The sequence below is a fragment of the Equus asinus genome, chromosome 16 (genome assembly GCF_041296235.1).
Source record: "Equus asinus isolate D_3611 breed Donkey chromosome 16, EquAss-T2T_v2, whole genome shotgun sequence".
Lineage (NCBI taxonomy): Eukaryota > Metazoa > Chordata > Mammalia > Perissodactyla > Equidae > Equus > Equus asinus.
This window is the reverse complement of record NC_091805.1, coordinates 14,229,788-14,256,454: the sequence shown is the minus strand read 5'-3', so window position 1 is coordinate 14,256,454 and position 26,667 is coordinate 14,229,788. Positions and strand designations below refer to the sequence as shown.

At 36.1% G+C, this 26,667-nt stretch overlaps 1 protein-coding gene and 1 pseudogene across 4 annotated transcripts in view; one reads left to right on the top strand and one right to left on the bottom strand.

Moving 5' to 3' along the window:
- Positions 1 to 26,667, top strand: part of PIGK (phosphatidylinositol glycan anchor biosynthesis class K) — a 110,269-nt gene that overhangs the window by 25,503 nt on the left and 58,099 nt on the right. For 2 of the 4 annotated variants that reach the window (XM_044748901.2, XM_014849589.3), the window contains exons 4-9: positions 11,836 to 11,971; positions 13,685 to 13,796; positions 16,647 to 16,743; positions 19,100 to 19,217; positions 19,953 to 20,063; positions 23,899 to 24,071. In XM_044748901.2, the coding sequence (XP_044604836.2) occupies positions 11,836 to 11,971; positions 13,685 to 13,796; positions 16,647 to 16,743; positions 19,100 to 19,217; positions 19,953 to 20,063; positions 23,899 to 24,071 (747 nt within the window). Of the gene's footprint in view, positions 1 to 11,835; positions 11,972 to 12,570; positions 12,746 to 12,841; positions 12,920 to 13,684; positions 13,797 to 16,646; positions 16,744 to 19,099; positions 19,218 to 19,952; positions 20,064 to 23,898; positions 24,072 to 26,667 lie in introns of those variants that run through there. The other 2 variants (XM_070486636.1, XM_070486635.1) reach the window with 2 other exon arrangements.
- LOC106836482 (protein tyrosine phosphatase type IVA 1 pseudogene) lies at positions 4,955 to 5,696 on the bottom strand (annotated as a pseudogene).

The following is a 26,667-nucleotide window of genomic DNA, read 5'->3' as shown; positions in this document are numbered from 1 at the left end:
TTATTGCTTTTGCTTCAGATTGCTTCCAAACCAACAAAGAAACGATGCAAAGGATATGAGATAAGGATATGAGGAAGTGGCTACTGCTCCCCTCTGTTTCCCTAGTTTGTCACCATGGTGCTCTCAGATTTGGCGGTGGTGCAGCCTGCAGAGTGAGAAACCAGCCAGGTGGGAGGAATCTAGAACAATTACTAGGTGAAGGGCCACCTTGTTACTCAGAGTTCTACCTACCATCATAAGGCAGTTCCTTGCCGTGCCTAAGGTTTGTAGTTACATGTTTTACTTCCTACTGTATCATTAGGCCTTCACTAAACCTGGAAATGGCCTGAGAAAGTCACCGCTAGTTTTTTGATCTTGGACAAATTATTTAATCTCTCTCAGCCTTGGTGCCCTGTCTGTAAGATGGAGAAACAATACCTACGTGGGGTGAATCTTGTTGGTTCATCAGTCTGATTGGGAGTAATTCCCAGCTCCCTTTTTCCTTGCATCACTCTACAATCTCTTGGATCAGCCTATCAGTTTTCTGATTACTTTGGTTGCATTGGCCTAGCATCAACTGACTTGGCATTAATTTAATGATGCTAAATACTGGTTTTATTATTACTGTGACAGTCTTAATTACCATAAGGTTAGTCATGAAAAGGTGGAGGTTTGTAAGTTTAGCCATTTTCAGTCATGAGTTGCCTTTGTACTGACTAGATGGAGTAATGTGCCTGTTAGTAAGAGAAGGAGAAGGAAGCAGACGCTGGCAGAATAGCTGAGTCACAGTAGTGGCAAAGCACTGGAATCCATAATGTTCTACAAATTTTTTTTGTTGATATATCTAAAACTACTTTTGAGTTCTAGTCTCTGTAAGGCCTTACTCTTGAATTTCCATAGAATTGTGTGCCGTTCTAATATTCATCCTCCCTGTTTGAACTCACTTTAGTGATTCCTTATAATCAAGAGAGCCTAACTAGAATAAATATTAAGGTGTTGATACAGTGTTAACAAAGCCCTTTCCTCCTCAAAATAATTTGATTTTTGTTCGCTTTGTAACTTTGTTCCCTTGGATATCTGATAAAGGTAGGTAATGTTGCTTATGGTAAAAATATTCCCTTATTGATTAGATAACTACAAATGGACCAGGATAAATAAATCATAAATACTTGAAGAGAAAGCCATACCTTTGGGCTTCCCTGAGTGTGTTGATCCTTGTAATTGGGCTGGTTCTTTTTAGAGACCCTGAAAACTATGTCTCTGGAGTTATTGCATAAAATATTGACTCCAGAGGGACATGAGGCTTCTAAGCCAAAGTGGATATTCTGCCCACCCATATAAGTCTCATTCCCTCATACCCGAGTTGTCGCCTGAAGGACCGAAGAGAATAGCTTGGGAGGATTACATACGCACATACGTACACTTAGGCACAGTATCAGCTACAGCCTCTTAGACTTGAAGGAGAAAGTCCTGGACAATTGTGTGTACTGCTGTGTAGATTGTTATGAGGGTACTCCCATGGAAGGGAATGCCTGATACTGCCTATATTTGTTTCCTATTGCTGCTGTAACAAATTGCCACAAATTTAGTGGCTTAAAATAATGCAGGTTAGTTCTGGAGATCAGAAGTCTAAAATGGGTCATCAAGTCTGTGTTCCTTCTGGAGCTCTAGGAGAAAATCAGTTTCCTTGCCTTTTCCAGCTTCTAGAGGCTGCCTGCTTTCCTTGGCTCGTGGCCCTATTCTCCATTTTGAAAGCCAGCAGCATAACATCTTCAATGACTCTTCTTCAATTGTCACATGTCATTATTCCTCTCTGTTTCTGCTGTCACATTACCTTTTCTGACCCTCTTGCCCCCTCCTTACAAGGACCCTTGTGCTCACATTGGGCCTGCCTGGATAATCCAGGATAATCTCTCCATCTCAAGATCCTTAACTTAATCACATCTGCAAACTCCCTTTTACCTTTAAAAGTAACATATTCATGCTTTCTGGGGATTGAGACATGGACATCTTTGGGGGCCAACATTGAGCCTACTGCACTGTTTTACTGGCAAACATTGTTTCCTGTTCTGTATCCTTCTAGCTGAATTTGATGCCAGGTTAGGTTATTTTGTGAGTCTGAATATTTAATAGTTCCTGTCAAGAAGACACCTGGTGGGGGGCTTGCCCATGGCATAGTGGTTAAGTTTGCAGGCTCTGCTTCGGTGGCCCAGGTTTCATGAGTTTGGATCCCAGGTGTGGACCTGCACACTACTCATTAGGTTATGCTGTGGTGGTGTCTCACATACAAAATAGAGGAAGATTGGCACAGATGTTACCTCAGCAACAATCTTCCTCAAGCAAAAACAAGAAGATTGGCAACAGATGTTAGTTCAGGGTCAATCTTCCTCACCAGAAGGGAAAAAAAAAAGAGACAGCTGAGCATGGCTGAGAAGGAGTGTTCGGAATACTGGAGAAGTGAGGCATCATGGAAAGCAAGAGGAGTCTGACAAGGGAATAGCCAACAGTGTTAAATATAGAAAGGTCGTATAAGAAGTGCACACAGTTTCTTTTGGATCAGGTGAGTAGAATTATGATTACAGTTGTTTGAACAGTTAAGGGAAGCAAAGAAATAGGAAAAATGACTGGATGATGTTAATGAGAAAGAGTTGATGAGAAAGACTAAGGGAACTTAGAACCAAGACAGATTTTTTGATTTTGAGACAAGGAATTTATAGGTTGGGGGAAAGTGTCAAAAGAAAGGAAAAGTAAAAATAAGAAGAGAAAACATAAAATTAATTTGGGGGTTCTTAGGTCTCTGCATTGACTCTTCCATTTATGATGCTGATTCTTTCTAACTAGGTTGAAAAGTGTTGGGGAACCAGTAAAAGGAGCCAGATGCATTTGAGGTCCTATCACTTAGGATAGGTGCTAGGTTGGTCTGAGAAATAGGAAGGAAGACAGACAACTGATGGGAGGTGGGGGCAGAATGCACACATTTAATTTACTTCTCTTCCTTTCTTCCTCCTTTCTTCTTTCCTTCTTCCCTTTTTCAACCAACAAATCTGTATTGAGAGCCTATGGTGTTTAGAATGCACTTGCCAATTTGTGTGAAGTCAACTGAAGTGGGACACAGGGAAGAGAAAAGGACAGGCGAGTAAACTATAACTTCCAAGAAAAAGTGTAAGTGCTTGGGTAGTGGCAATGGGAGTGACCTCAAAATAATTCGGACTCAACATTTCACCGTGGAGAGTGGTGATGATATTATTTCTAAGAAAGTTCTGAGAACTTCTAATGGAGAATTGATAGAAACAGTGTTGTAATTCTCTGTCACGTTATATCTGAGTCTTTCAGGGGTGTTAAAAGGATAAGTGAAATTAACATTTGTGAACATAATTTGATTTCTTTGGAAAAAAGATATTTCACAGAGTTTAATATTAATGATTTCCAAGAATTTGATCTGAGCATGAGTAGGAGGTACTCAGTTCAGTAAAAGGTACGCTGACATTAAATCCTTATGCCCACCCATTAACTTATATTTAAGATTATATCCATCTCCAAGTCTTCAAATCATGAAATTCAGATTTTTTAGAAAGTAAAATCCATATTAATCAGAACTTAATTTCCCTAAACTGTCAGTTTTCCTCCATCTTACTCCAAGCAAAGGACAATCAAATAAGATCTTATTAGGGAGCTTGTTCTACAAATATATTTTAGGTTTATTGTAGGCAAATTAACTTAATTTCTTGCACTTCATGTAGTTCTATCTATATTGTTATATTTAATAAAAATAGATTTTCAAATGTTAGCTTTGATGTACTGATAAAGATTGTTGTATAGTAGATTATACTGATTCAAGAAAGCAGTTTAGATATTGTCTTGTTTTTGCATTTATTTGTTTAGATGTTTATCTCTCGCACTAGGTTTTTACAAGCTGGTGAACACTGACAAATTATTTCTCCCACAGAGCTATAACCACACGTTATAAGACAGTATAAATATATGGTTAAACTAACATTAATACACATCACCATTTGATCAATTACATAATAAAATTATCAAGTATCCACATACTGAGTTACACAGCTTAAAAGGCATATAAAAATTACATGTCTGCTCAGTTTGCTAGCAGAAACCACCTTTGTTTTTGCAAGGGAGGTTGGGAAGAGAAGGAAAAAAAGCACACTTCAAACAAATAATAGCTGGTAAACAACTTCCAATAGGTATGGAAAAATAACAGAAATTCCAAAATTTTTATGATTAACAATTGTTTTAGCTACAATAACAAAGCATCTCTACCTTTGAAGAAATCTCTATTAAAGAGCATATTCTATATATTCTGCACAAGATAAAGGCAATATCTTACTAGAAATGTTTAATAACCTCTTCTCATTCCTTTTCAGGCCCTCCCTGTTAAGTTGTTACACACAGTCCATAAGTGCAAACATTAAATTAACTGTAAAGCTTTTTTGCTTGGAGACATTAAAGATTAAAGATGTGCTTCTGTACAATGTAGATTTTCAAAAGGGTGGTTTTTCACAACAGCACAAAATGGAATTTATAGAAAGACATTAAATAATCACTGTAAGACTGGGTAAAAAAACTAACAAAAATCACTGGTCCCACAAACCTCATGTATACTAGTATGAATGTGGGAAGTGTAAACATAAAGTGAGCAAGCCATATTGGCCCTACTTTCAATGTTTGAAGTGACTGAAGGAATAAACCACAAAAGATCTAGAGTGTTCATAGTTAGGAGTTTGATTCTATATAAATGTTATACTGGATATTTCGTTAGCTAATCTATCTAAATTTCTCAGGTGTTGTTAAGATTCTGGCATGCGAATAGATTTAAAGAAGACATAACTCAATACTGCAGGATTTTAGGAAAGGTCAACTGGTACAAATGATAAAAAGATTTTAAGTGCTGAACAGCAAAAGTCTTTTGCTAAGTGTCCAAACAGGGTGATTGTAACCAAAACATAGAGCGTGTAATCTGGTAAAACTGCTTGTCAATACTCCTGTAAAAGCTTCATTAGACTTATTCACCAAGCCAACTTCCTGGCTAATATGTACAACAAATTAGGTCCTAGCTGAAGTTCCACTTCCAAGACAGTAGCATCAGGCACCCCAGTTGTATTGGCCATTGAAGTCTTTGCAGCGCAGACACATTTTAGAGGGGTACTTCTCTAAATACAAAAGTTGCTTGATGTTAGAAGCTCCATGCTCCTTTTGTCTTATGATCTGTACTTTGTCTTCATGTTTCGTTCCACCTTCTATTAATGCAAAGGCAACTGGAGCTCTCCCACGGCCTGCAACACAGTCAGCAGTACAACAATCAGATTCTTCCCCAAACTTGATTTTTACAAGACTTAACTAGTCATCAACAATCTGGTTGGATGGTGGTGCACCTTCGTTAAAAGGCCTGTCAAGAACATGGATGCGTTCTTTTTCCGTAAGAGCAATGTCACGCATTGCTTCACATACTCTTACTATTGTGGTAACTCCTTACTTCTTAAGTGTGTCAGTAACTTAGTTTAAGGTCTCATTGGTTGGATTGTGTGTGATAAGAAATATGTTCTTGGATGTGACTTCCGTGGGAGTTGAGCAGTGCATTCAAGCTATGTTAACATAGTTAAAAAATACTCCTTAGGGTTATAAAAAAATTTAAAAAAACTGAATACAGAAATGATGCAAAGAAACTTCAACATACTCCACTTGAAATTCTCAGTGCTTTGAGTATGAAGTTTGGAGTAATAGGAAATGAAATGAACCTCCTAACAAGAAGCAAATCTTCAGTCCGGTAATGTTGAGCAATAGAAAGGAAGTGCACTGAGGCCTACACCTTCTAGGTCAGAACTGGAAAAGCTCTGGATTGCAGTTCAACACTCTGTGTCCAGATTAACTGCTCTTATGTGGCTTCTTGGTGGAATAATAATTTCTACAGTTCTCTTGTCCTCATAAAGGTCATGCTGTGCTTGACAGTAATCGTCACTGTCCTTCAGAAACTCCATAAACGTGTGATGACAGAAAGGAATATGTTTACTCATTTGAGATTATGGCTTAATCATACAGTGGGTACCAAGGTGGCAGTGACTTAGGCAGCAGTAGCTGTGGCTGGAGGGCAGGGGTCCATGGTGGTCACTGCAGGGTGCAGGCATTGCAGGTGTTGGCAGGGGCACCAGGCCAGTTTTGGGTTTTGAAAAAGAGTTGAAATCGGAACATCCCATTCCCCAAGCATTCTTAGTCAGATTTTATTGTAATTAAAAAAAGATTTTGAGAAGATTTTCCAGTTTGTTTTAAAGGTGAAAACAGACTTAAAATCTATAGCTCTAAAATTAAATTTATTTATCAAAATCTAAAAAATATTTGTAATGAAGTTTAAAGCACAAATTTCATTGAACCATGGAAAATGGAATTACTCAGAGGAGGTTCTTATGAGGAGAAGTGATGTTCCTTTAATATTTGTTGATGTGAATATAGAAATTATTAAAGGTTTTCTTTGGCTCTGCTTATTACTTGGAAGTAGAGTGAAAGGCAGTGTATTCCATCGTGCCAAAGAATGCAGTAGTGGATGGAAGGTGTGTGGGCTTTGAAATCCCAACTCTTCTGCTTACCAACCATGCGACTTTGGGCAAATGATCTGATCTCACTGAATTTCTTATCTTTGGAATGGAGACAATAGTCTTCACAGGATTTTGTGATTTCCTGAAAATTAAGTATCTGAAAAGACTGCAGCACAGCGCCTGCCACACAGTAAACTCAACAAATACTTCTTTCCACCATCCTGTACCTCACCCCATTACCTCTAGCATACTGTGGCTACATTTTAGCTAATAGTAATCATCACTTCCATGTTAGAACTGGGTGGAGCGTCTCTGCTGCTTGTCCCCTCCCCCCATTGTAGGAAGAGTGGTTAATGTTGGGGAATGTTGGGAAGCGGAGGTAAAGCAGTGAAGCCTTAGGTGTAGGCTACAGGTGTGGGTGCATGTGCTTCAGACTGAAAATGGCAGGCTTGGTGCTGAAAAGACCTGGTGAGAGAAGGGCCAGCAGCAGAGTGCAATTCCAATGCCTTTCCGTAGACGAGTCAGGGGCCTTGGGGAATTGACTGGAAATGGTCTAGAACATTAGCCTCTGTGTCTCTTTGAAGTTCTGTTCTCTGATGTTTGCATTTAAGTGGGCACTTAAATTTTTCAGTTATACCTTACTATGTTTAAAGGAGAAATTATATGCTCTAATGCTATTCTTCAATTTGAGAGTCTGCTAAGGTCTCTGGATGGTTCCATTTAGAATTTCAAGGGCCTATTTTATGTCAGTTATGTGCCATAAATATTGAACGGCAATAATGAGTTCATGCATTTAACTTAATCCTCTGAGTTGATTAAATTATCAATATGAGACAAAACACATCATTAAATCCTTTCAAATGCCAGTTCACATAGTTTCAGGGTAATGCAGAATTGTTCAAAGCAAATGTTCATGTCAAACAAACTGGATTTGAGTCCAAACTCCACTGCTTAGGAACTCTGTGACCTGGGACATGTTACTTAACTTCGGTGTGCCTCAGTCTTATAACTTGTAAAATAGGTTTAATAATACGTCTTGGAAATAGTGTATGAGGTAATGCTTGTATTGTCCTTATTTTGATAATACAGTGCTTGAAATATACCGGTTGCTTAATAAATGTTGGTTATTATCTTACTATAGTAAACCACATGTGACTTTAAATATGTGAGCCTATAGCTAGCTAGTTCTCCCCTCATGTACCATGCTCGCTGCTGGTGACTTGCCGTCTCTGCAGTGCAGTTGGTTGAGTTTTGTCTCTAATACTGTAAGTACAGAATACCTGGCCTCGTACAGTCTAGTACTGCCAATTGTTTGACACTTGGCAAATTAAAATTAATTCAGAAAATCTTGATGGTCCAGCACCTGTGGCTAGCAGATTTGTTACGAGTAGTTGCCTAGTGCATCGATGGCAAGATTTATTAACTTGTAGATTACTCAAGACATGGAAGACAGAGGAAGAAAAGCCTGGCATCAAGCTAATGATTATATAACAAAATTTGTTGAATTTGCTTGGTCCCACAGTCATTCCATTGCTACAGAAACAATTATCTCCAGAGTATCTGGAATAATTTATGTCAGAAAAAAAGAGCAGCATCCATAAGCAGAAAAAGAGGCATCAAAGATCCCTGTGATCCTCAAAGCTGCTGCTTTAATTTCAGTGACTGTTCTAGATTGGAATGGTGATAGTATTGAAGATGAGCCTGGTGATCCTAGCTCTGGCCACTAAACAAGCTCTAATGTAGTAGTATCTGATTAGTAGCGTGGCTGTAGAACGTATAGCAGTTTTAAGTGAGGGATTTAAAAACATTTGACCCAAACAGTAATTTATTTAAATTTTGCTCAGTGAAAAATTTTATTAAGGTAATACCAGTCCATTATGAATGAAAATTTATGCTTTTTGAAATTTTACACTCTAATCGTCTAGGATGGTGAAAGGTTATTCATCTATTTAAAATGTGTTTTTTTTTTACCCGTCGGTTGGTTACCCTTATTGGGCCAAGGAGGGATTTCAGGGAGGCGGGTAAAGAATGGCCTAGCAGCCCTGATGCAGGGCTGACCTGTTCCTTCAGTGTTTGGCAAACATAATGCTGGGCAAGTGATTTTTTTAGACCGTTTTGCCCCCACATATGTTTCTCAAATTAGGTTCCATCCCTTCTTTTTTGAGAAGTTTTAAAATTTCATTTTCATCCTGATGGTCTTTAAAGTCTCCATAGGCATGATCATGGTATTTAGATCAGATACCAACGAGTAGTAAGGGAAGAAAATGTTAGTTTGTGTTTGCTTTTTTATTTAAAAAAGGAAAGAATTTATGCTTCGCTAGTATTTATTATATATATTTAAAGCAGCAAATACATGTGACTTACAAATTAGTCAGTATATATGTGTGTGTTGTCACATTTTGTTTTAACTAATAGGAATGCATGATTTAAAAAATGTGGAAACTACTTATATAAATAACCACTGTGTAACTGAACTTTCTCTACAATTTCAGTGCTCACTTTTTCTTTTGGTTTTGTGATGAGAGAAGGCCACATTCCCATATGCTTCATTGTATAATACAGGTTTTGCAGGGGCTTGAGCAAAGTGTGAGAGTTGAGTCATCACACAACGGTAGTTTGGGATTGCCAGACTGTAAGAGTATCATATTCTTGTATTGATTGGATATATTTGAGGGATTTTGTCTTAATTTTAATAAGATACAGAGCAACTTGCTATCGTTATTTATAGGAATGTAGTAGTGTGTCTTCAGTGTAGATTTTGGGTGCTGATTCCAGCAGTGATTGGTTGATATGCACTCAGTGAAGACTTAAATAACTGCTGTGGTGCTAACCTGGTGTTCAAGTGACAAAGACACTCTAAGGAGTGGGCAAGTTAGGTCTCACAGTAACTGCTGTTCAGAGAATGTTTACTGACAAAGGTTTCGTTAAACATAAGACCTGATTATCTGAACAGTAAACAGAGCCTGGAAGTTATGAACTGCATTTTGGACAACATACTATTGTGAACAGATGTTTTGTGTATCACCGAGTTATATTGTAGTGTGGATGTCAAAATATGGGGACAAAACGAAGTGTAGAACCAGGCCTGAAGTTCTCTCTTTCTCCTATTAAGTACAACAGAAGTCATTTACTTTTAGCAAAATAGCATCATCCTTTAAATGGAATTATTGTTTTTAGAGTATTATTGGTTTCGTAGTTTTGTTACAAATTAAATTTGTAATTTTGTCTTTATGGTCGTACAACTATTAGAAGCCTAAGGAGTTTACTTTTCATGTATATATTTGTGTCATTCTACAAATAATTTAACATTTAGACCAAGTGAGAATTTTTTTTTCTCTATAAAAGAGTTCTGAACATTTCTTAAGTTTCAGAAACAATGAATTACAATATGTAGTTGGACTTTTAAATCTTTGAAAACCAGTCTGTTTCCTGACCTACTTTTCTTTTATTATACGCAAGTAAAATGGTGTTTTTATGATCTATTGATTATGTTAACCAAGGGTTATAGTACTTATATTGAGGCTAAAAATTATCTCTAGGAAAAATGTTGATTGAATTTATAATTTAAGCTGAAATTGCTACTTCTTTATGATATTGACATTATATAGATATTAAATAATCATTTAATTTCATAGAGTGAAATTAACCTTAAACCAAAAACATGGCCTAAAGGAATACTCTTATTTTTGTATTGAAATTTGGAGGTCAGTTTAGGCTTGTTTAATAGTGGCTTATAATAAAAAAAGATAAGACTGATAATAACTTAATGTAAGTTAATCATCTTAAGTTATTAAAAAGAGAAGATATATTTTCCATTTTAATAGAAATAACTTTCACCATTCTGTGAGTATGAATCAGTAGCAGCTGAAGATCTGATCTTTGAATGTGGTAGTGTTGGAACCCTTTCAAAATAGAAATCTAGCCAATTTTCAAGAAAAATCACAATGTTTCAGTTTTGAACTTTAATGCATTTGGAACATATGCGGCAGAACATTTTCTTCTTGCTATCCTCCTGCCAAACTCATTATGTATGCCACAGTAATTTTTTTCCTTATGTTTGGGAAGCTCAAGTATAGGGTAGAATAAAGAATTGCCTGATTCATGTTCACTAGTTTTAATGGTAAGATCAAGAGAAGTATTTCAGAGAGATTTTGTAACTTTTTCTTGAAGAAAATATATGCAAAAATGAAAATGTTTCATTCACTCAACGAACATTTATTGAATACCTACTATATGCCAGACTCTATTACTAAGCCTGAGTAATCCAGTGGTGAAAAGGAAAATAAAGCTCCTGCCCTCAGAGAGCTTATATTCTAATGGGGGTGGTGGTGGGAGATGCTAGGGATTTCAGATTCATAACTGACCTATAGAAAATGAAACACGTAATGAGAATAGATTACCTTAGCTGAGATTGGAATAATATGAAGATTTGGGAGGAGAGAAGTCTAAATTTGGTCAGTAGCCCCTGAGGTGGGAAAGGCTTGGCATATCCTGGAACAGAAAGAAGGCCCCTGTGGGAGGAGCATGGTGAACGTGGGTGATGGGGTGAAGTTAGAGAGCTAGAAAGAGACCACGTTAATTGAACCTTTTAGACCAGGTAAGGAGTTCTGATTTTCTCTGATTATAGTGGAGAGTCCTTCGAGGGTTTTAAGGGAGAAAATTTAATGATTTGACCTATTTAAGGAAGATCACTCTGGTGGCTGTAAGAAGAATGAGCTGTGAGAGGGTGAGTGTGGAAGCAGGGACCCAGGGAGGGAGTTATTCCAGCATCTAGTCAAGAGGGGACGGCGCTGGTAGTAGGGAGGTGGGGTGGAGCCGGTGGACAGTGCTTGGATTGGAGGTGTGTTCCTTGCTGATGGATTGCGTGTTTTCATACTTCAGCATTTGGGTTTTGAAAGTTAAATTCTTTGGAATATCATAGTTTAACGTGGAATCTGTAAGTCTTGAGAATGTCAAATATTACATTTTTAAGAAATGTTTTGAGAGGACAGTGTAGCTCCTTCAACTTCCCTTTGCTATGTGGCATAAAGTATACTCCGTTGGAAAAAAAATTTAAGGTAGTAACTTGAAGTTCTGCAGATAGGTTCATGCCAGATCACTCTAATTTCTCTGCTTTAAAACTAATACCACACAAGGATATGAAAAAAATAATTAAAGCTCTTTTAAAAATGTATTCAATAATAATCTTGAGTTATTTTTAATGAAGAAAAGAGTGAACATAATTGCCACATGATATAAATAAAGTGTATCTGTTTTTAACTTTTTGGTTTTATTTAAATAGTATATTTACTGGATTTTTTTTTGTTTCTAGTCACATTGTTCTGATGCTTGCAGATGATATGGCATGCAATGCTAGAAATCCCAAACCAGCTACAGTGTTCAGTCACAAGAATATGGAACTAAATGTGTATGGAGATGATGTAGAAGTGGATTATAGAAGTTATGAGGTAAATGATTTAATTTAGGAACATTTTTGAAATGTAGTTATTGTTACTTTTAAGCTCTAAAATAGTGGTAGAATAAAATAGTCTTATTCTTTTTCTTTAAACTTCATACATAATTGTCACTGAGGCCTTGATGTAATTCTGTCTCTGGAGTTTATCTTAAGGAAACAATATATGAGTAAACCTTTCATAATGTGAATGTTTCGTATGTGTATCTAGGATAGAGCAGCTTTATCTTGGCTTCTTTATTAGAGTGTTTTATTGAGGTTTTATGTATCAACTTTCTTTTAGAGTAAAGATATTGTTTCTTTTTCATATTTGGTCTAAAATGTGTTTTTAGTAAATATATTAATTGTGGAAAAATTAAAATGACTGACAAAAAACTCACCCATATTTCCACTACTTAGAGGTAAACATTTTTAATATGCTTCCAGTGTTTTTATGCCTAAATGATTAAAAATGAAAATGTAAATTTGAAAAAAATGGCTTTATACTATATTTTCTCCCTTTGAAACTGCATTTTAGATGTAATATATTGTGAGTATGGTTAAAGTTTGAAGTCTTCCTTAATGAGGTCTTCCTCCGATAATCTTCCCTTTTTTACCAAGCCTACCAAATGTAAGATGCAATTTCCTGTGTCCCAGACCTGTTTTGAAGCAATTTTAAAAGCATGTCTGTCTTCTCCCAGGCCGGAAGCTCCTTGAGGACATGGCCAGGATCTTATGTATCTCGTCCATAGCAAGTACCTATAACAGCCTGTTGAAGGCACTCAGAAATGTTTGTTCAACAATTAAATGTGTCTAAATGTTGGACTTTTTACTTGTGTATTTAGTCATCATATAATGAAAACCAAAAATTTTCCTACCTTGTTAGCCAACAAGAAGTCCTATTGAAACACTTGGCATTCTGTTGTCATCTGGGAAAAATGTAAACCAAACAGCTTATACACAGGTACACACACACGCACACACATTTACATTCCTATGACCTAGGGAAAAGTCAAATAAGGATAGATTTTCTGCTTTTTAAATTTAGATCTGTACACTATAACTTTAAATTAGCATTATACTCTCCACGACTTTAAATATGCTTTCAAAGAATCCCAGAAGTCCTGAAATTCCAAGTTGGGAAATCTGGTTTAAGGTGTTCTGAATTTTTACGTGTTAAAGATGCCCCTAATGAAATTTAAGTAACAAGATGCACTAAAAAATAAAAAATACATAATTTGAGGTTTATTTATGAACTTATCCTCATGGTTTTATTTTTTCGATTTATTATGAACCTATCTTTCATGGTTAATCTAGAATTGACTAAGTAGTTGCACAGATTAACTACAATAGTTATAGTGTAGCTGAATTTATTTACAAGTTTCTATATTTTGTGTCTTCCCAAAGAATTGCCTATAAAGACAGATTAATAATTTTTAAGTTTTTGGCAGTCCTTTGCAGAGAATTTAAAATTTTAAATTTAAAAGTAACTTAGTTTTTCCCAAGGTAGTTTTTATTTGTTAGTGTTTAGTATTTTTTTAAGTAGAAGCAGAGTTACTTTGAGGTATATAGTTAATATATTTTAATTGAGTTGTATTCCTCTTTGTGTTTTATTTTCAGTTTGTGCTGAGTAATACATAGAGAAAGAAGAAAGAATGTTTTTGAAAGTAAAAAAAAATATCAGGTTTCCCCAAATTCTATTTCATCTGATATCTCATTTTTTTTCTAGGTGACTGTGGAGAATTTTTTACGGGTGTTAACTGGGAGGGTCCCGCCTGGTACTCCTCGATCAAAACGTCTTCTTTCTGATGATAGGAGCAATATTCTTATTTATATGACAGGTAATTTCAAAATTTAGATATTTAATAATAGATTATATTGTGACTCTTTTCAAAAAGATATCTGCATAGAAAGAAATTTGAACACCTTAAGCAATTTTTGGTTAAAATAGTTTATTTATTATGTAGTTCTCTTTTTCTCATGTATAACAACTTGAAATGATATTTGAAAACAGTGTGACATTTTGTGCTGTCCCATAGTTTCTTCTCTCTATTCTTTTACTGTTACCCTGGTAAGGCTATCACCTGTTACTCAGTGTCCTGCTATAGCCGATTTGCCTTCAGTTGTGTCTCCTGTTTATCATCCTACTGATGGATTTCATAAAAATTGCTAATCTGTCCCTCCTCTGCTTAACACTTGACAGTGGTTTCCCATTGATGGGGTCGCACGAGGATTGCCTGAATGCAGATATTTGGGCCTTTTCCTAAATTTCTGTTTTAGTTTTAGTTCAGTTTAGGACTCGGGAAACTGCATTTTAAATATACTCCCCAGATATGTGCTGAAGTAGTCTTTTGTCAGTTACTTTGAGGAATATTGGAGATAAAGTCCTCATTTGGTTATGTTATTATTTATTTAATTTTAGTTCCTACACTTTTTCTGATTCCTTCTGAGCATTTGACTGTTTCTGTCCTCCAAACATTTGCTTAAGCTGTTGCCTTTCTTATCGATGTCTTCTCATTTTACTCTGCCTACCTGATTATTCCCTGTCTTTTTTAGTCTTAGCTCAGGAGTCACTTCCTTTAATGATTTTCCTTTCTAAGTCTAAGGTGATCTATGTCTCCAGTTGCCTAGGACAGTCCTAGTTTACATCTGTTGTTCCAATGTGAGTATTAATAGCACCTCCTTTCTCCGTCAGAAGTGTCCTGATGTGAATAATACCTTTAATAATTGCCCTAAGACTCTTCTCATCTCCTTGGCTGGTGTAGGCTCGCTTTGTACTTGCATATTAATCTGTAGTTTCTATCTTAGCATTTAACTTATTATTGCTTTCTTGTTTGGATATTTATTGCCTTCATTAGATTTTGAATTCTAAGATGTCATTGCTAATGTGTTTTTCATCTTTTTATCACCACTGCCCTGTCTTGTAGTAGTATTCAATAATTATGAATGTTAATCAATTGATATTGAAAATTTTTTCAGAGGGCATTCCATTCAACTGATGATGAAACTGGTGCAGAATGATTCTTAGATGTCACACAGCAGGACAGTTACTGACCCCTACTTAGTGGTTTACTTTTATCTATCACATTGCATTTATTATAGCTTTTAAAATTCAATCAGTTTATAAACTTTATAAATTAATTCAGCAGAGTTATTGAAGTCAGGAAAATTTTCATCTTAGTTTATCTAGAAGTTACAAGAATTTTGCGAGTTTTTGTGGCAAATAAGATGAAGTGCATTCTTGTAGCTTAGCTTTATTTGATGTACTAAATAAACTAAAGGTTTTACAGCTGGTTTTTTTGAGTCTGTTGGTACTCTTTCAGGATAATTCCAGGTAATGGAAGAAATTCCAGTAGTCTGAGATAGGATTTGTAGACTATGGCCCATGGAAGGGCTGCCTTTTTGGAAATAAAGTTTCATTTAGAACGCAGTTGCATCCATTTGTTTTATGTATTATCTCTGGCTGCTTTTACGCCACAATGATAGGGTCCAATAATTGCAACAGAGACCATACGGCCCATAAGCCTAAAACATTTACTACCTAGCCCTTTACAGAGAAAGTTTGCCAACTTGTGTAAGAGAATGGGAGGTCTGATAATTATGAAAAGATGATAAAAATGATAATAGCTAATATTTATTGTGGCTTACCATACATCAGGCAATATTCTAAATCACTGTGTTCATATCATCCTCACAGCAACCTGAAGATTTAGGTACTGATGTTCAGGGCTGTCATACATGGTTGTGTGGGTTGTGTACTGCATATAAGCGTCTGGCTAGTGGGGTAAGTGGGAACTGAAATCTAGGATATGTTTATACTTACTAAGCTGTGTGCCCTGTCATAGAGTTGTGTCTGATGAGAGGGAGAAGTATTTTTTTTTCCCTGCAAAGGCATAGCCACTTACCACTTTTGAGCTCACAGGATTGCATATATTCAGAGGGGATGCTGAAATAGGTAGATTTTTCTACCCTGATGACCAGTAGGAGGTACCTTTTAAAAATCTGCACAAAGGCGCTATATAGGCATGCTAATGATGGTCTTGCTGATACATTTCTCACTTTAGAGCTGAAGAAACTGAAGAGGCATAGAAAGATTGTCGTTTGCCTAAGATAATACAGTCATTAAGTGGCAAAGATAGTGTTTGAATCCAGACAGACCGGCTCTATCATGCATTCTAAATGGCAGTCTTCTAGTCAGCTCTCACGGGATGGTGGTTGGTGGTAGTAAACACGTCAAGTTCTAGGTGAGGGCTGCACATCCTGGTAGTCTAGCGTCCTAGGGATATGCTGTGAGTAGTACTGGCACACCCAGGGGCTAGCCAGTGGCTTCGACTCCCTTCTCACCAAAGATGTTTGCCTGGTATTTCAGGAATTTTTGTCTATGGAAATTCATTTCTGATGTAACAGTGGAGCCAGTAAAAAATATAAATGTGCTTTTCTAGAATTGAATGATAGAAAAACTCTAGACGATACTATATCTACTATTTTTTACACAGTCTATCCTTATTCTCTTTTTAATTGGTATAATAGAAAATTAAATTTATTTGTTTTCACAGTACTTTATATTTTAGAGATAAAATAACAAATGATATTAAAATATTGTCATGAATGAAGTAAATGTTTATATCCAGATATATACAGTTTGCATTAAAAAAATGTGTCTATTTGATCTTTTTAACTCTTCCTACAAGGACATGGTGGAAATGGTTTCTTGAAATTTCAAGATTCTGAAGAAATTACCAACATAGAACTTGCAGATGCTTTTGAACAAATGTGGCAGAAAAGACGGTAATTAGCAAATGACTACCTTTTTTTTTCTTTTTTGGGGGGGAAGATTAGCTCTGAGCTAACATCTGCTACCAATCCTCCTCTTTTTTGCTGAGGAAGATTGGCCCTGAGCCAACATCCATGCCCATCCTTCTCTATTTTATATGTGGGATGTCTGCCACAGCATAGCTTGATAAGTGATGTGTAGGTCTGTGCCCAGGATCTGAACTGGCGAACCCCAGGTTGCTGAAGAGGAGCACGGGAACTTAACTGCTGTAACACTCAGCCGGCTTCCCAAATGACTACTTTCATAAGATAAATTAGTGCCTAATTTTTCCATGGTTAGTACATTTGTAGATCTTATTTTATGAAATTTTAACTTATTAAATCATTTTTCTCATCTTTTAGATTTATGTTTGTTATTTCTACTGAACTGAGTTATTTTTAAAAGAAAAACTTAGGATTATTAAAAAGCCTGAAAAAATGTTAACACTTTCAGGTCGTATCTCTTGTTATTTTGCATCCTCTTTGTTCCCCATTATTTAGGGGGATTGTAAACATATATTTATTTTCCAGCTTGTACCTATTCCTACTTTTTGCACATTCTCTGGCCCTTCATGTGATAGCAAAACCTGTTTTTTGTGGGAAAAAGATGCTAAAGTTACGATTAGTATAAAATTTGTAACTTAACTCACATTAAGGATGATATATTGATAGTCCACTCCTTTAGTTGAAAGTTGTCGTATGAACTTAAGCGAATTTAAAGTAGCAATAGAACTGCTTTTAATTTGATTACTTTCAGTAAACAATTATGGGTACCTTCGAAATAGATGGCCCAGAGAGGGATATGATACTTATTCTGCCTTCAAAGTGTTTAAAATCTTGTGGAAAAGAGAAATATGTACACAAATGAAATATTATAAATATTGAATTGTAAACATAAACAGAATGTATGGAAGTGTTGATGAGGAAGCTTTTACTAGACTGGTTTTACCTTATTCATAGCTTAGATTTATTGAATGCGTACTGGCTGCTGGGCACTGTGTTTTACAGATATTGTCTCACTTAATTTTAATAACAATTCCATGAAGTATATACAGTTACTATTCCCATTTTTATAAATGAGTAAATTGAGGCACAGATGGATTAAATAACTTGTCAAACTTTACACAGCTAGTAAGCGCCAGCACTAGGATTCCCATCCAAATGGTTCGATCCCAGAGCTTCCTCTTTTAATTATACTGCCTCTCATCAACTGATCCTCAGGGGCCTCCGCAGATTTTGTCTCAGAACAAATGTGTCATATTAACTGTGACTTCTACCACCTGCTTAGATATTGTGGGTCAAGATTCTATGCTTTCTTTTCTGGGTGCAGTGTTAGCTGTTTACCCAGATCCAGTGTCTAAGAGAAACCCCTGAGGAAAGATATCTGCTCCCTACTTTCACCTTCACCAGCTAGCTAGCTCAATCTAAAATATGAAGCTGATTATGTGATTCTTTGACTTAACCAAGCTTTTGGTGGCTTCTTCAAGACTTCATATGGGATCTTTTACAGATTAACCCTACTGTACCTTTGTGAAACAAATTTCCCTTCATTCCCCCAAATTTACTCTAAATCCTAGCTACACATTGCTATTCCCCTTTTCCCAAACATTTATACTTTTTCACATTTAGGTGCCTTAGCACAGGCTTTTTCCTCTGCTGGAATGTGCTCTTCCTTTCTTTGTTAGATAAAATGACACTCACCCTTCGTTGCCTGAGTCAGACCTCACCTGTCAGTGACCTGCCTTTCTTCACAGTTCCCTCGGTTCCTCTCTCAGAGCACTTGGGCTTTGTTAGACTCTAAGCTCTGTGACGGCAGGGACTGCTGTGTCCTCAGCTTAGCGTCAAGCACATTGTAGTCTCTCAATAAATATGTGCAACACTTACCACATCCCAGTGTAGTTATACACTTAGGTGTCTGTCTTCCAGTTAGATTTTAAGCTCTAAGTATGATGACTAAGTCATATTTTTTTTCTGAACCCAGCTCAGTTTCTAGGACAGTGTGGGTGCCAAATAAGTGTTTGTTGAATTGAATATACATTTTGATTCTGAATCATATGACATAGATAAGGTAGGGGGAAAGAGTTGGGGCAGCCACTTTGTGAAACCACCACTGCTCCCTGTTGAGATGGTTTCCCTGGACAGGATTATTCCTTTAATATTTCTAATATCAAATTCATATTGGGAATTCTACTGAAAACTCTCAAATTTTTAACTAATGAAATGATTAAGATATGACTTCAACATCTTATATTATAGAGGTATTATAAAAATATTAGTCAAGGTATGAGTAATAGCATGATTCTTGTCAAAGATATTACCACTTTTCTTTCAGCTACAATGAGCTACTGTTTATTATTGATACTTGTCAAGGAGCGTCCATGTATGAGCGATTTTATTCTCCTAACATAATGGCTTTAGCTAGTAGCCAAGTGGGAGAAGATTCACTCTCGGTAGGTGCATTTTTCCCATTTGTAAAGTGCATTGTCTTTGGGATGTGTAGCTATTTCTGAAATCACTTACATCCTTTATAAATATGTTTGTTATTTCATATTCTTAGACTTTTTAACATCTTAGAAGAGAATTTTGATTACATTTAAAGACGTTTTGTTATGATGCTTTTAGATATATGCTTTTTTTGTTTTGCTTTTTTATTTTTATTGAGGTGTAATTGGCATACAGTATTATATTAGTTTTCGGTGTACAACATAATGATTCAATGTTTGTGTATATTATGAAATGATTACCACAGTAATTCTAATTAACATCCATCACCATACGTAGTTATAGAATTTTTTTCTTATGATGAGAACTTTTAAGATCTACTCTCTTAGCAACTTTCAAATATGCAATACAGTATTATTAACTATAGTCATCATGCTGTACATTACATCCCCATGACTTATTTATTTTATAACTGGAAATTTGTACCCTTGACCTCCTTCATCCATTTGCTCACCCCCTACTTCCTGCCTCTGGCAACCAGCAATCTGTTCTCTGTATCTATGAGCTTTTTTTTTTTTTAAGATTCTATGTATAAGTGAGATCATACAGTATTTGTCTTTCTCTGTCTGATTTATTTCACGTAGCATAACGTCCTCAAAGTCCATCCATGTTGTTGCAAATGGCAAGATATTCTTTTTTATGGCTGAATAATATGCCATTGTATATGCTTTGCCTTTTCATAGCATCAGCCTGATCCTGCAATTGGAGTCCACCTTATGGATAGATACACATTTTATGTCTTGGAATTTTTGGAAGAGATTAATCCAGCTAGCCAAACTAATATGAACGACCTTGTAAGTATTTGCTTGATTTGATTATAGCAGGTAGGTATGCTAATCTTAATGTGATAAGTGAAGTCTGTTATTTCTTGTACTCCTCTGGTACTGTTTTATGTGTTGATTGGTGGCCTTTTAAACTGTTTTGACTCTCCCTTTGCAGTAGTGTCTCTCTCTTTAGTACAAGAGGTCTAATGCTTTAGCCCAGGTAGCTTGCTGTTCCTTGAGGTACTTTCCTGTTTTCTTCATTCATTTGCCCATGCTCTTTTCCCTACCAGAAAAGCACTTTTTTTTAGATTCACCTATTGAAATTCTGCCTATTCTTCAGGAGTCAAATCAAATCCTACCTCCTCTGGGAAGTCTTCCCGTATTCTTCCCTGTTGGAATTTACGTAAGATAAATAAAGCTTTTCAAAGCTCTATTTCTCTTTTGTGCCTTTTATCATAGTCTTTTTGAACTTACTAATTGACTGTGAGTGTCTTTGTCACTTAATAGGAAATTCTTGGAGGAGAGGGGCCTTCTCTTACATATTTTTGTGTACCCTACAACTTCTAGTATAGTGTTTTGATGGGGCTTGTTGAATTTAGTTCAACTTTTTTCCTGACTTTTCTGCGCTGATTGTATCTTTTTAAATAAATCCACTTTGAAGTTGCTATTGAAAGTAGACATAAGAAAAGCTTGAAACAATTCTAGACTGGATAATTGCCTTGCATCAATGACTGTCATTCTTTTTTCCATTAATTTATACCTTCATTTATTCACAAACATTTCTTGAGTGTTTGCTAAGTGCCAGGCCCTGGCTATATCCTAGTGAAGGAGGCAGACACTGTCCCTGCCTTCATAGAGCTTTGCAGTGAGGTGGAGGCTGAGCAGACAGATGCCAGCACTTCAGCCAAGCAGCTTTGCATGGATCTCTTTTATTATACAGAAATCTTTTAGGTAAATTTTTATTTATTAAAGCAGTTCTACTGCAAAAACACTCTATCAACTATCAAATTTGCTAGCGTAGAATAGAGCTACTTACTATATTTTGGAGGTTATATATTTTGATGCATATTAAATCTCAACATGAATTTGAATATTAAAACAAAACTTGTGGGGGGCTGGCCCCATGGCCGAGTGGTTAAGTTCGCATGCTCTGCTGCAGGCGGCCCAGGGTTTCATCAGTTCGAATCCTGGGCGCGGACATGCCACTGCTCATCAAACCACGCTGAGGCAGCGTCCCGCATGCCTCAACTAGAAGGACCCACAACGAAGAATATACAACTATGTACTGGGGGACTTTGGGGAGAAAAAGGAAAAAAATAAAATCTTTAAAACAAAACAAAACAAAACTTGTGAAATGCTACTTTAACTATAGGAAAATTATAGTCACCTAAATTCCAATTACTTTAATTTTAGAGTTTATTCCCATTTTTGGATTATACATTGTATATTTTATGTAATGCATGATATGCTGTCTCACAAGTTCACAGTATATGCACCTCTCACTTTGAGAGTCTAGTGGATTTTAAAAACAATTCTTCCATTGAAATCATACAGGAAAGACTGAGAAAACTAATGTTTTTTTATTGCTCACAATTGCTGTTTAGTTTTTAGTAAACTTTCCTCACTTATGTCTCCTCTTGCCCTCCCCCTGTTTCTTAATTGAATGATGATTATTTTAGCTTTGTTCAGTAAGAATGATCCATTTCCTTGAAGTTAAATAATACAGTGATTTGACGTATCTCTAGATATTGTATAATAATACCTATTTTTTGTTGGATTATGTGTGTATGATAAAATTTGTTGAGTATCAGCTGTATTCAGAGTACTACATTAGGTGCTTCAGGAGCAGCAAAATTCGAAGACTTGCTGCTTAGCCTCTTAAAAATGTGTCGTGTCATTGGTCACAGTTGAAGAGCATGTTTATAGAGTATCACTCATTATACGGAGTCTCTGGGTCCTCCACGTAATATTCTTTCTTCAGTGAACACATAACTCTTGCTATGTACCTTTATTATGCTTTTCATATTTCTCTGTAATTGTTCATATTTATGATGTTCCCTGGAGGCTTTGAGCTTCTTAAATAAGAGGACCGTGCTTTATGCCTCTTACTATCCACAGAACTTAATTATGGTACCTGGTGTATTTGTGGGTGCTCAGTGAATACTGAATGATGGAAAGGACATGACAACAAAATGCAGTAGGATTAGTGATTAAAATTTTTCCTCGAAGAGGTAGATTTTCAAGTTTGAAGGAAGAGAAATATAGGATACTCTAGGAAAGTGGAATACCTGCGGAACGCGGAAGTTGGAATACTAGATAATCCTTGTCTTTCGTGATAAACATATGACCAGGCCAGAGTGCGGAGATTCTGTAAGTGAAGGAGATTACCGAAAATTAAACGGAGTCATTGCAGGTCATTGTGTTGCTGAGGCTAAGGAATCAGGTTTATATGGATAGACATTCTTGAAGGAAGGAATGACCTCATAAAAAGTAGAGGTATGTTTATTTTAGGAGCAAAGAAGAGGATGATACTTATTCAGTGTTTCCCAAGCTCATTCGGCTATACTTTTCCTGCTTTCTTCTGCTGGTACCTTAATAAAGCCCATCAGGTTGCTCATGGATGCCTGCAATATTCCTTTGTTTCAATATTCTTTGTTTATTGTGTCTTGTCTTTTACTTTGTTTCCTCAATCTTCCATCTGTTGTGTGCTTCCTGGGCAAGTGCTGTGGGCTGTGGGCCCTTACCAGCAGGCCTGTAGTGGTTTTGTTTACATATCCTGTGCTTCTGCCAAACTAGGTTATTTGTCTTGCTCATCTCTGCAGTGGCTCCATTATTAGGAATGTTCTTATTTCCCATGTATAATCTTCTTTTTCCTTAAAAAAAATAGCTTAAATCCTACTCCCTGTTTTTTCTTATCCTCAAACTATGAGAAGTTTATCCTCTGCTGAAGTAGAACGTGTCTCCTTTTTTTCTACCTTGTTATGTTTATTCATCTCTGACTAGACTTAAAGCCTTGAAGACAGGACCCTGTCTTACTGGTTTTTGATCCTCTGTGGAAGAGAACAGTATGAAATATATGTAATCGACACTTCATGCTTCGCTGAGTGAATGAAAATGTGTCTCTCCTTGCAGTTCATTGATATGGAATAACAGGGATAAGATTAACATAAAAATTATTGTGAGATCTTGTAGCAATGAAGTCTTGGTTTTCAGACTGTTTTCTTTGGAGCACTAGAGTGCCTGCATGTGCCTTGGGTTTATTTTCATCATGGATAAACTAAGAAAGTTACTTGATTTATAGAAAGGTTTGCATAGGTTCACAGCAGGAGAGCAAGGGGATATCTAGGGGGTAGGCTGTGCTTCAACTTCCTGCAGCCCAGAGCAGCTCAGCTTTCATCTTTTTGCATATGGAACTACTGTGGAATATTTTATTTGAATTTAAAGTTTGAATGAAGGGTCATGATTACAAAATGTTTAAAAACCACTCTGGTAGAGCATCCCACTAAGATGGACATAGAGGAAGAAAAAAGCAATTCTCCTGTTGTAATATTGGCGTGTGGGTTCTCATAGATTAAAGCGTTCAAAGTATACTTTGAGCATATTTTTAAAAAAATGAATGTTTTTTCTCTCCTTGGCTAGATTCTCTGTTTAACACCTGTTCTAATGTCTGCATAGCTTTCTTGGAATGTCAAGCACTGGGATAGCAATGAAGCTTTAATCTTTAGAACCAGTAGATTCTTTAGGTTGCAGGAGCTTTAAATTGAAATACACTATAGTCTCCTATATTGTGTTAACTGAATTTAATAAAAGTTGTATGTGTGTGGAGTCATGTGTGTATTTATTATTGTTATATATATTTTTTCAGTTTCAGGTATGTCCCAAAAGTCTATGTGTGTCTACTCCTGGACATCGCACTGATCTTTTTCAGAGGGATCCTAAAAATGTCCTGATAACTGATTTCTTTGGAAGTGTACGGAAAGTGGAAATCACAACAGAGACTATTAGTTTGCAACCAGATTTGGGAATCATGGAAAGCAGGTATACATCTTAAATTATTATTTAAATAGAATATTCTAGTTTCACAATTTGTAAATTTTTATGTAACATAATATTAAGAGATCAAAGTTCATGTTTGTAAATAAAATTACACAGTTCTACCCAATCTTCACTTTATGTATGCCCAATGCTATTCAGATTTATGGGCAAAGCTATAAATAGCAGTGGGAAGCTAAGATCGTGAAGAGGATTATGTTGTAGCTCCAAAAAACAGGTTTGTAGTAGTGTGATTTGAGATTTGCTAAAAAGGGCTGAAACTTTCCTTGTGACTTGCTGTCTCAGCCATACCTTTCTGGCAGTGGAGGTGTGTAGTGGGTCAGAAGACCTTCATGGAGGGGCAGGTGTATGAACGTTTCAAACATTAGTCCTCTCTAATGAGTGTGTGCACTATCATCTGTTGCAGTAGGAGGTATTAAATGATGTGACATTGAATGAAGTTGGCAGCTGCCCGTTTAGAAGGTAATAAAGGCCCTAGGAATCTGGCAGATGCAAGGTCGATAAACATAAAAAGGGGAAGCAAATGCCAAAAGACCGTGGCTGCCAAATACATATTTCAAACTGTTGCACAGTGCCTCCATGTTCACAGTTTCTTCAGGCTCCAGCAGTCGGATTAGTTGACTGCCATGTATTTTGGTTCCTAGAGTCTGAGTGGTTTGTGAGCCTGGTTCAGTCATAGCTCTGGCTTTTCCCTAGTCTTGTATTCTGTTAGTCTGGAACAGTTTATCTGGGGCTGTTGCAAATTTGGAGTGACCCTCCATCAACAGGTGCCACTGTGTAGGATTTCTTTGCGGGGCTCTGGGTAATTTATTAGGGAAAGGAATGAGAGAGACTGGTATAGCAGATTCTCCCCTCTTGGGGAGTGGATTTTGTGTGAGTATGCATGCATGCATGCATGTGTAGGGGTGTGTGTCGGGGGGAGAAGCTTGAGAGAAATTGGTTGATTCTGGATGTGTAAATTTTAGAAATATTTATACTGTTCCATTTGCTTTTTTCTCTGTAAACGTTTTTAAAAGCAAAACACTTTGTTAGGATTAAATAGTGTCTCAGTGAATAGCCACTTTCTTGAACTCTATAGATGATATATTTTACTAGGCATTAAACTTTGTGATTGTCTAATGCTATCTACTGAAAACTCATACTCCAGGGAACTTTTCTAGGTTGCCAAATGTCAGCATGTACATTATTCTCAATTTTGAAAATTTCAAAGATTTTTAATTGAATTTATGAATGTTTTAGGAGTAAATTTAAAAAACTAGCACAAAATACATCTTTTATGCAGATTTAAAAATTGATATTATTAATTATTTCGTATTCTGGATATTCAAAGTATTGGATTTTTTTTTCTTTTCCAATTTCCTATAGCTATTGGCTTAAAAAATATATTTTCTTAAGACAGCAGATGATATCCCACAGCAATATCACTTTTATTTATTATTTAAATATTGAATTTAAAATTTCCTTTGTAAAATAGCTAAACTATATCTTAATATTTAGCAACTAAAATTGAAATTGAGCTATTTGTCTTTTACCAAATTAATTTTGTAATTTCCCTTGAGCTTAAGCCTATAAGATACAAGATACATTTTCTCTTAACCATCTGAACATTGTGTTAATTTCCTTTGTAAGCAATGACCATCTTTGTACTTCTTCTGTACTTGTTTTCTATTCTCTCCATTTAATACAATATTAAATATGTAATAATTGTACAATAAAAAATGATTTTAGTGGAATTCTGTTTCATTTTATATTCTGGGAGAATTGAATTTTGTCTCATAAATGTCTCCATGCATTAGTGTGAGAGCAAAAATTGTTGGTGCTGAAGATTATCTTAATTTATCTTTAATTGAAGAGAAAATTATTTTAAGCATCAAATTTGCCCAGATTGTTGAGTTAGAGCGCCCTCTAGTGTTTATAAATAAATTTTATTTAGAATATTGCTTATGGATGGTTTCATGATTACTGGTATATGTTATCCAGTTAATTTAGGAGAGTTAAGTTCCCAATATGTTCCAGGAATTTTTACATGGATGCTACAAAAATTATCTCAGTATATGTAGGTGGTATTTATATGCAAATATGAAAGGCAATCATATGCTTGTTTAGAGAAAAGTATATTCGTGAGAGATTGGATATCACAAAAAACAATTAAGGAAATTATGGGCTTGAATATATATGTATTTTTTCAGATTTTAGGTTAAAAATATCAGTACCATCACTGTTATTAAAATTGGCAGTCATACTTTTTTTTTTTTTTTTTAAGATTTTATTTTTTCCTTTTTCTCCCCAAAGCCCCCCCGGTACACAGTTGTATATTCTTCGTTGTGGGTCCTTCTAGTTGTGGTATGTGGGACGCCGCCCCAGCGTGGTTTGATGAGCAGTGTCATGTCCGCGCCCAGGATTCGAACCAACGAAACACTGGGCCGCCTGCAGCGGAGCGCGCGAACTTAACCACTCGGCCACGGGGCCAGCCCCATGGCAGTCATACTTTTTAAAAAATTATTTTGTACTTGTATTAGGGAAATAATGGACCTGATTTGTTCACATTGCCGGTATTTCATATTTTGTGTACTAGAGTATA